Genomic DNA, 10793 nt, shown 5'->3' with positions numbered 1-10793 from the left:
AGTTGTGCAACCATTCTCACCCTCCTTTTCCAAACTGTTCTTCAGCCATTGACATGAACTCACTGCCCCCTGAGCTTCCTATCTAACTTTTCCAGGTGCTGTTGTCAATTTGATCCTGTGTAGATGTTTTTTCAAAAAGAACACAATGATCCAGGCAGACATATTTACTAATTAAGCTAAATTATTGTTTGGTTTAAAGAAGACTTCAGGCTATCTTTCTGGTTTAAGGCCTAACGATTATGTCAGGGCAGTAGTTTCAGAGGTTCATCAGAGCCTAGGGCAACCAGAAAGCCTGGATTCCTTGAGAACTTGGAATTCTCTTGTTACATTTTTCCTCTTTAATCAGGATTCTTCTATAGAATCTTTGATCAAAATGTTCAGGCAGATACCATCCAGTTCTTCTGGTCTCATAGCAAGGGAACAGTTAGTTGTTCATGGAAGCAATTATCCTCCTCCTGTTCTTGGCTCCCCTTTTTCATCTGTTGCTCCAAGCAATTATTGTAATTATCCAAGGATGGCCACTTGCAAGCTTTAACACCGCAGGTACTACACAACAAACTAGGAGGAAGAACAGAAGCACTGAAAGCTGTTATTAGGCCAATTAACTAACTGGGATGTCCCATGAAACTTTTACCCTAAACCTCCAAACCAAGCAACCGAATCCCATGAGGTTTTTGCTTGTATATATGCAGCCTCAGGAGCTACTCTTTCTTTTCCCTAAATTCTTATATGCTTTGGAGAGGTCAGATTTGGTGTGCATTGTCATGGTGCTACTTAAAATGGAAATGAAAATACACAGAGTAAGATATCTGGTGCTTAGATTTTGTTTTGCCGTTAAGAGGTAATTATGTGTTTTTCCTTTCTCATAGATTTGCATGAAGGGCAAAGTGCATATATTCAAGTATCTGAGCATACAGGCATGCCAGATTAAGACAGCTGACTCCCTTTACCTCCACTCAATGGAGAGGCCACATGTCCACCAGCATGTGGAAGACAGGTGAGTCCAACTACTTACTCAACGCCCCTGTTCAGGATGTTCTTAGGCCAGTGCCCCCCAGGTAACTAAAAAAATCTATTTGCATCACTCAGCCAATTCAGATATATAACTCAAGTTTGCAGAAACTATTGGAATAAGAAAAATTATTGCCATTGATAACATTTTGGCATTTATCCATTCTCATCTCATCCCCTCTCCTAATCCATCCTTCCTATTTTATTTTGCTTGCATACACACATGTTCATATATATATGTGTGTCTAAGCTTATAAATATGAACTATAATATAAATGTATTTTTACCTATCAATTGAAAAATTATATTAACCTCATGTATGCCCTTTCCAAATTATTATTCATTTTTGATCTGCCTCCAGAACACTGCTAAGAAAAATTGTCAGCTTAGTTTTTCATTGTGTTTTTAAAATGCATTGTGTGTAGTTTCTGCCATTTCCTGTTTAGAGTGAAAGTGTCAGAACCTTTTCACACGTCCTTGGGCTTTTTGTGGGATACATTGGGCCTTGAGTTTTCACAGAACAAAATTCCCACACTGAACACACTTCCAGAAACATGGGTTCTTTTTGAAAAGTCTTCACTGCACAAATCATTTCCTTAACTATTGGCTAAACAAGGTGGCTTAAAATCTCAGTCTACCCGAGTGGTACTTTTAAATAATGCTTAAAATATATATGTATATGTGTATTTTTTAAAAGTAAACCTACTAGCAAATTCATTGTATCATTGAATAAAAGTTTACAGAGTTCTTGAAAGTAACCACATTTAATAATAGGTAAATACGCTTATGTAGTTTATTGCTTTTTTATATATACTAAACCAAAAACCCAAACTCACTGCCAGATTTGACTCATAGCGAGCCCTCCTTGGGTTTCTGAGGAGGTATCACTATGGAAGTAGATTGCCCAGCCTTCCTACCAAGGAGTGACTGGTGGGTTTGAACCATCACCCTTCTGGTTAGCAGTCAAATGCCATTGGCACTACTCCACCAGAGCTTCTTTTTATATACCAGAATCATTAAAATAAGAAAATTCATAACTGTGTTACAAAAACTGTTTGACTTCTAAGAGCAGGCCTTTGGTTAAGGCCTATATCCATAAAACTCTGAGGACAAGGTTGGGCAATCTACTTCCGTAGTGATACTGCCTCAGAAACCCAAGGAGGGGTCGCTATGAGTCGGGTCGACTCGACGGCATATAACAACAACAACAACAACATCTTGGAAGAAAGGCCTCGAGATCTACATCCGACAAATCAGCCACTGTAAACCCTGCGGGTTACAGTTCTACTCTGACACACATGGTCCCCACAAGTTGACACAGCACCTGGTTTATAGCTTTAGATAGTGGAGGCATCTGATTTTCATTAGGGCTTTTTCTTAATATTCTTCAAGACTGGACTGATTTATTTTATTGCCTTATAGTAATCATTTAAAAAAAAAGTATAGTAAAATCATTATGAGAATGTAAATGATGTATCTTATGAACTTTGCGGCTTTAATTTTTTTCTAAATGAATTCAATATTGATGACATCCACCCCAGCAAGAAAGATTCTGACTCAGGCGTTGGGAGTGACAATGGAGACAAGCGATTATCTGCCACGGAGGTAAAGTTACATTGGTCAGATTTTTAACTTTTGTATTTCTAGATATTTCTGCCTGCTGTGATCGAACTCCTTTCTGGTAATTCACTCATCTGCTTCAGAATATGTGATGTTGTTTATGAAAGCAATTTGAAACACTCCAAATGTTATATAAATATAGGTGGCCCCCACTTTTTGGAAGTTTGCTTCATGCCATTTCATTTTCATGAAAGTACATACCAGTTTTTGCTGATTGAAAGAAATACAAAGAGGATTTTTCAGGTTCACAAAAAAAAGGTGAAAAGTGAAACTGGTGATTAGTGTGTTTTCCAGGGAGTCCTTGAAGAGTCAGATGAACCCCAGGCAGGGAGAGTGGCGTCACCAAGCTCTTTCCCTAGGAACTACATTCAGCATCTCAGCATCAAGCTGCCATAGTTTTGGACTGTGTCCGTGAACACTATCTGTTAGTGCTATTTTAGATTTTATGTGTTACTTGATATGATTGGGTAGGTTACTTTTTGGGCCCGTGAATGCATGAAGAGTTTTCCCATGTAAATAAAAAAAGGTCATTGCTTCTTTGCTTCACATCATTTCAGTTTAGGAAAGTTTTCATAAAAACGCTCTACTTTCAGATAGTGGGCGAAACCTGTGTCAGCTGTTTTTGCTTTTTCTGTATCTTTATTATTTTATGAATGCTTCTGAGTAAAGTTTCTATTTTCTTTCTCTCTTCCCCTGTTTTATTTACAGTATTCTTGGATGCTTAATAATAAATACTTCACATGACTAAGTGGTATACAGTTATCCATATGTTTGTTTTTGATTGGCAGACTAATTTAACCTTCCAGTGAAGATACTGTTGTTATATGTATGTGGGAATGTCAAAGAATCAGGTGTGCATTGCATTTAATCAGTTTATCCACAGCAAATACATGTAGGAGCTGCCATAATTTTTTTATAACAGTATCTGCTTTCTGGAAATCCTTAGGTTGTATTTCATTCAGATAATCAGATTAAAGTGTGGTTATTTGTAAGATAAGTGACTTCCTATAGTGGTTAGAAATAGCTCTCCATTAACATTTATTATCTCATTTATCGTCTCTGAGAATCCTAAAGTCTTATACTAATGTACAATTAAATGGGGCTTCTTTGCCCAGGTTGTCAGAAGGTATAGGTATGGTCAAAGATGAATGTATCATCATGTACTCTTCCTTTTTTAGGGAAGGTAGTGAATTTTTATAGTTATGAGTTTTAAAACACACCCTTTGCAGAGTAATTAATGAGTCAGCTACCCCATGTTAGGAATCTTCATTTTTTATTACGTGTGGCTCCCAGGAGAGAGACATTTCCCGGTTCTCTTCAGGTGTTTAATGCTTAATATGTAGCTAAGAAACTTGAACTTATTTTCTACGAAATGTGTTACAAAGCAGTGCATTAAACACATATATGTATGTATGTATGTATGTATATATACACACACACGTATGTTTGTGTATATACGTACATATATGTGTATATATACATATATGTGTATCTATATACACACACATTTATGTGTGTGTGTGTGTGTGTATAAAGTGAAAATATTTCAAATATAGAAAATCATTTTTAATGGCAGTAACTTAATAGGCAAGAAAAGAGGCTAATGTCAATAAAAGAAAATGACCCTCATGAAACCTCATTAATAGTTTACTAGGGTTCCCTAGGGGGATAAAAACTAGGCACATTGCTTTAGAAGCTGTATTTTAATTCAGTGCTTTCAGCTTTATTAAAACTCATAAGTCCCCTCAAATGTACCATTGTTTCAGAAATTACTCACCCTAAGCTTATTTTCTATTAAACTGAAACAGACTCTGCTTTATCCTTTATATCTTCTAAGAATAATTAAGTTGGTTAATAAAACATTACACAAAAGACTCTATTATTCCTTTGTTCTCACTTACTATATGTAGAATGTTAATATCCTTCTTAAAAGTTTGAGAATTTATTTTCTCCCTTTTAATTAGATGCCTATCTTTGGAATTTTGCTAAGTTTTTAAGATGGGGGAGGATGGAAGGAAGAGGGACTATATAGCAAGGATTCTGTTCAACAGAATAAAATGCTTAAGTCTTCTCTCTGGCCTTCTCTTATTTCCCATTGTAGCCTCAATACCTGAGCAACACCTCCAAGGTGTCTATCTTTTAGAATGATACATTTTCTGAATTATCCTATGTAGCTTTCTGTTTTCACTTTGTTTGGCAAATATGTTACTGTCCATGGTCAACCTGTCTTGCCCCCATTTATATCTCATGGTGAGGTTCAGGGGTCACACTGCTTCTCCTTCCTTTGGCTTTACCATTGATTGAGCTTTTGTAATTAAAAAATTAAGAATATACTTTTCTCAAGATATACAGCCGTAAAATGTGGGGCTCAATGAATATTTCTTAAATGTATGAGATACACACTTGTTTTCTGCCAATTTCCAGACAGTTGGTGAATGTGTCAAGAAGTAAATGAAAACGAACATTCTCTGAAAGTAGTCACCTGTAGAAGGAAGGAGCCAGCTGTAATCACCTGAAATGTGTTCTGTAGAGATTCCTAGTCCATCTAATTTGGAAATTTTTCTTTAAAAAGCAACACTAAAATGGAGACTTAGGAAAACAAATGAGGTTCCATATTTCATTTGTGACAGAGTCATAGATTTTCTGAATCCACTTCACCAGCAACTGAGTGAAAAGAGACTCCAGAGGGAACACCCTCAGATTACTAAACTGAAGCCTTCTTCCAAAAATTACACAGAACACCTGTTCTTTTTAAGTACTACTTTTTTTTTTTTAGCACTTTTATATATTTAATGCAACTCTCCAGCCTGAAAAAACAGAAACAAACCTTAGTGGTGTGCAGAAGATGCTCTGTAAATTAATGAGGTGGCGTCCCAGAGGTTGTGTGCCCCTGCTTTTTATGACTAGCCATATGAAACTTTAATGTAGTTTTGGTAAATTAGCTTTGTTGTCAGATCTCCAAGTACCATTACTATTAAGATGATTGATGAAATTTAAGGCTAACAAAATAGTCTTCTTACAATTGTTCCTTTGTCCTGTCAGGTATTACACAGTTCTTTGTAGGTGCCCTGACTGTGGCTGTTAGGTTAGAAAAGGACAGGTACCTTCAAAGTTTCAGTTCAAAATGTATGTTCGATGTTAGCTTGATGAATTTTCACAAAGTGAGCATACCCTTATAACCAGCTCCAAGTTCAAGAAACAACTTTCCCAGCACCCCTAGAAAGTGCTATTTGTGCCCCTTAGCCCCCACTCCAAGAGAAATAACTATCCTAACTCCAGACACCATGGATTAGTTTTGCCTGTTTTTGAACTTAGACAAGTAGAATTGTCCTCTTTTCCAACTAGCTTCTTTTACTCAGTATTATGTTTGGGAGAATCACAAAATGTTTTATCACATGGCACTCTTTGTATTTTTACTGGTAACACTTCTCCCTTGAATGAAACACTACACTGTTATCTTTTCAGCCTTCTGATGAAGATACTGTTAGCCTTAACGTGCCAATGTCAAATATCATGGAAGAAGAACAGATCATCAAGGAGGACTCGTGCCATCGCCTTAGCCCGGTTCAAGGTCTGAGAATAAAAATGGGGAAAAAGTGCTTGTTGTTAAATTTCCAAATGTTATATTTTAAATTTGCAAAATATGGCAATGATAATAATGTTTATTTCACACTTCAGCTAATTTGTGAGGATTATCTCATTTACAGATCAAAGCACCAAGATGGATGCTCTGCCTCTATTTTATAGCTGAGGAAGGCAATGTTCAGAACATTTAAGTAACTTGCTAGTGTAAGCTAGTAAGTTGTAGAGCTATTTGCATTCTGAATGTTTCCACCAGATTCTTTAAATACACTCTCTGAAAGAAAATATTGATATGGCAGATTTGTTACTTAGGACAACTCCAGCTAGGATTTGCAAACCTCAGTGGCTTACCACCATCCAAATTTGGTCCAAATGGGAGTTACTGATTGGCAAGCAACTCTCCTCTGGGGGATAATTTCAGGACCCAAGCTCCTTCCATCTTGCGACTACCATCTTCAACACAGTACTTCTAAGATTCTCATGCTCTTCTGTTTCAAGCCAGAAGAATATGGCAGGTTGCTTATGGAACATACTATGGTCTGAGCCTTGGAGGAATGTACATGCTCCTTCTTAAGTGGCTATACCCACCTCCAAGGGAGAGTGAGAAATATAGTTGAGATGAGTACCCAAGAAGTGACTTGACTTTGGACAAGTCAGTTAACATTAATCCCCTCACAACAAGATGATTAGACCAGGTGATTTCTAAGGTGCTTGTAGCTCTAAAATTCTGTGATCGCTAAATACTGTATGCCCCTTACCTCCCACATCCTAGTGATGTTTAACACCTCAGTGAGACACGATCTATGATTTATATTATGACAGTACTTTCATTGCTACTGTCTGTTCAGTGAGTTTTAAGGAAAATGCTAACTTATAATTTTTTAAGATTTGTGGCAGAGACTACTTCATTAACTATAAATAGTATAAAAGTAGAAAGTGAAAATTATCTCCCTAATAGTTTTGAGCATGCCCTTATTGGGGATGTGAGAGCCATTTAAACCAACTCAATATATAAAGCCAGGTTTAGCGTTTGCTTTTCATATCATACGTGTTTAGGTTCTTAAGTTTAGCTTTTATACTCACCAGAGATGCTGTTTGGTACCATACATTGTGTACCTCTGGTAGCATAGTGCCTAAGGTACTTGACTGCTAACCAGAAGGCTGGCAGTTCAAACCCACCAGCCACTCCTCAGAAGGAAGATGGGGCAATCTACTTCCATAGTGATACTGCCTCGGAAACCCAAGGAGGGGTCGCTATGAGTCGGGTCCGACTCCACGGCACATAACAACAACAGCAACAGACTTTCTATAGGAACCTTAGTGGGACAGTGGTTAAGTGCTGAGCTGCTAAAACCACTGAAAGGTCTGTGGTTAAACCCAGCCGCCATGCTGTATGGGAGAAGAATGAGTCACTCTGCTTCCATAAAGATTTACAGCCTTGGAAACCCTATGGGACAGTTCTACTCTGTGCTTTAGAGTCACTATGAATTGACATTGCCTGGAGGGAAATGAGTTTTAGGTTTAGATACTCTGTATAAAAATGTAACTCTGCAACTCTATCAATCAGATAAACTTTGTAACATTATGTAGTAGGTGTATGAGATCATATTTTAGGCAAATTTCTCAAATAAAAGAATTATGTGATTTGTTCCCAGTGAGTTTTATCCCCTCTGTTCTTGGCATGGTATCTGCTGGTGAGGAGGCCTTAAGGGGCAACCCTATTTGCAGTGGCGTCACTAGGGTTGGTGTCACCCAGTGAAGTGATTCATGGTGTCACACACACCCCCATTGGACCTTCTTCCATACCGGACTATACAAAATCCTTGGTGATGTTTATTATCAATTTAACCTTAGAATACTAGGTGATAGAGTTGTAAATTGCCATTGCTTAAATATAGTATTTCTTAGACTATGAATACTAATTACAAAACTATTTTGTAAAATCTTTCTGTATCGAATTACAAAATTAACTGAGCAGAGGCTTTTCTTTGATCTTTCTCCTTCATTTCCTTTAATTATTACTGAATTCTCAGAAAAGTTACTAATGCAGGTTCACAAATACTACTTACCACAATATTGTAGCTAAAACACCAGAAAATTTGACAAAATCAGCAACTGTAAAAACACCAGCAGGAACAAAAATAGTAGCACATGCTTATTGCATGCGTAGATGAAACCACATGATTGGAAGCATCATTATAATTGGGTAATGATGACAGCTCTGATCGAAGTGCATTATAAGGATCAAAAAATGAATTGGCAAAGAGTTTTAGACTCGTTTGTTTGTTTGTGCCGTCGAGTTGGCCCCGACTCATAGCGACCCCTCCTTGGGTTGCCAAGGCAGTATCACTACGGAAGTAGATTGTCCAGTCTTCCTTCTGAGGAGTGGCTGGTGGGTTTGAACTGCCAGCCTTCTGGTTAGCAGTCAAGTGCCTTAGACACTATATGGATTCAAACCCACCAGCCACTCTGCGGAAGGAAGACTGGGCAATCTACTTCCATAAAGATTTACCCTTTTGGAAACCCAAAGGGATCACTATGAGTCAGAATCTACTCAATGGCAGTGAGTTTGGTTTTTGGTTTTAAAAGGTCAGAGAGAAGATTGAAATGATTAAATAAGGTATTTGAGGTATGTCGCTGCTTTCCTCATCTGTGAAGTCATACTCTCTTTCCTTTGTATTTTCCTAATAGGCAAATTTCATCAGGAATTTCAACCAGAGCCTTCCCTTTTGAGTGACAATGACAACTCAGGAGAAGAAAGAGACCAATTTACGGAAGGAGCAGATGTTCTCAGTTCTGAATTTATGAACTATATAAAGGCAAGTTGAGGCTCCACTAAGTCTCTGCTCGTTTTCTTCTAGTTGAAGCCTTAAAATTCAAGTTGAAAGGTACTAATCCATCACCTTAAATGTTTAGCTTACTATAGTTTTCCTCAAGACTTTATAACATCTTCTCAAAGGTTGGCTTATGTATTTCCCAGCATTAGTTTATTGGTCCCTGCCATATGTGACTTTCTCTTTGTCTTTCTATGTGTTATGATGTTCATTTACATTAAAAAATTACTCAGCTTTCCACTATTCAGTATATCACATAAATTAGCACATTGCTACTCAGAAGAGCTACAATAATGTTTCACATACTTTGCAATATATTCTAGGTAAATATTCTTGGAAGTTTATCCATAGTTGTAGTTGTGGTTGTGGTTGTTGTTCTTAGCTGCCATCCAGTCGTTCCCCAGCTGCTAGTGACCCAATGCACAGTGGGATTGTACCGGTTTCATTGGCTGATTGCTGGAAATAGATCTCCAGGCCTTTCTTCTTAGTTTATGTTAGTCTGAAAGTTCTGCAGAAGCTGTTCAACATAGCAACATGCAAGCCTCTGCTGACAGATGGTTGGTGGCTGAACGTGAGGTGCACTGGCCGGCAATGAACTCTCGATCTCCTCCCACACGGGAGGTGACGATTCCACCACCGTACCACCACTCACTCACTCACTCATTCACTCACTGCCATTGAGTCAGATACAACTCATAGCGACCCCTTTGGGTTTCCAGGGCAGTATCACTATGGGAGTAGTTTGCCCAGTCTTCCTTCCGAGGAGTGGCTGGTGGATTTGAACCACCAGCCTTCTGGTTAGCAGTCACGTGCCATAGGCACTATGCCAACTGCTCATATATCAATAGTATAAAGAGAAAAATGGAGACTTGTAAAATCTGGAAATAACTGCCTTCCCTTTTTGGAAAGGTCATTCTGAGGGTGCTTAGTTTTGAGCTACTTGTCGTTTTCCTGAGGTGTTGAAAGGTTGAGTGCCGTCACTCAGCTCTCAGGGAAGCTTTGTCATGTTGTTGTTTTTATGTGCCGTTGAGTCGGACCCGACTCATAGTGACCCCTCCTTGGGTTTCCGAGGCAGTATCGCTACAGAAGTAGATTGCCCAACCTTCCTTCTGAGGAGTGGCTGGTGGGTTTGAACCACCAGCCTTCTGGTTAGCAGTCTCGTGCCTTAGGCAATATGCTACCAGAGCTCCCACACTTTGTCATAGTAACAGCAAAGGGAAAAGAGAAAAAGTAGCTCTTTATTAAAGTAGGTAGTTAAGGTTGTGCTTTATAACTTGATTAGGTGTCTTGCTATGTTTCTGGTGGTATAGCTCTGTTTAATATGTTTCTACTGTAGTGGCCAACAGTCTCAAGGATAACTGTCTTGGCAAAATTGTGATTTACTGTGGCTTGTGAGACTTAATGGTGTCAGAGCTGCTGTGTTTGATTTCTGGCTGATGCACCTCATGCATAACCCCTACCTGTCTGTCAGTGGAAGTTTGAGTGTTGTTGTAATGCTGAGCAGGTGTCAGCAGAGTTTCCAGACTAAAAGGGACTGGGAAGAAGGGCCTGGGGATCTACTTCTGAAAATTAAGAAAGCCACACATGGAATCTCAGGGGTGCTCATTCCAGTTGTCTGAGGCTGTGTCATGATAGCTGGACTCAGTCTAAACCAAAGTCTGTAGGCATAATCTGTAAGGGGCTTGGAAGGAAAACAGCTGAATTTTTTTTTTCTTTTTCTTTTTTTTTTTTTATAATATTTGTTTT

The 10793-nt window shown here is 38.4% G+C and overlaps 1 protein-coding gene across 1 annotated transcript in view; it reads left to right on the top strand.

The window, feature by feature from the left end:
- LRCH1 (leucine rich repeats and calponin homology domain containing 1) overlaps positions 1-10793 on the top strand; it is a 343960-nt gene that overhangs the window by 256460 nt on the left and 76707 nt on the right. The window contains exons 6-9 of the mRNA XM_042781726.1: positions 870-997; positions 2553-2616; positions 6097-6202; positions 8905-9032. Of these exons, the coding sequence (XP_042637660.1) occupies positions 870-997; positions 2553-2616; positions 6097-6202; positions 8905-9032 (426 nt within the window). The remainder of the gene's footprint in view (positions 1-869; positions 998-2552; positions 2617-6096; positions 6203-8904; positions 9033-10793) is intronic.

This window comes from Orycteropus afer, unplaced genomic scaffold (assembly GCF_000298275.1).
Source record: "Orycteropus afer afer isolate SDZICR_OR568_19922 unplaced genomic scaffold, OryAfe1.0 scaffold00157, whole genome shotgun sequence".
NCBI lineage: Eukaryota > Metazoa > Chordata > Mammalia > Tubulidentata > Orycteropodidae > Orycteropus > Orycteropus afer.
Note: the sequence above shows the minus strand (reverse complement) of the source record. Positions and strands in the feature narration are given on the sequence as shown.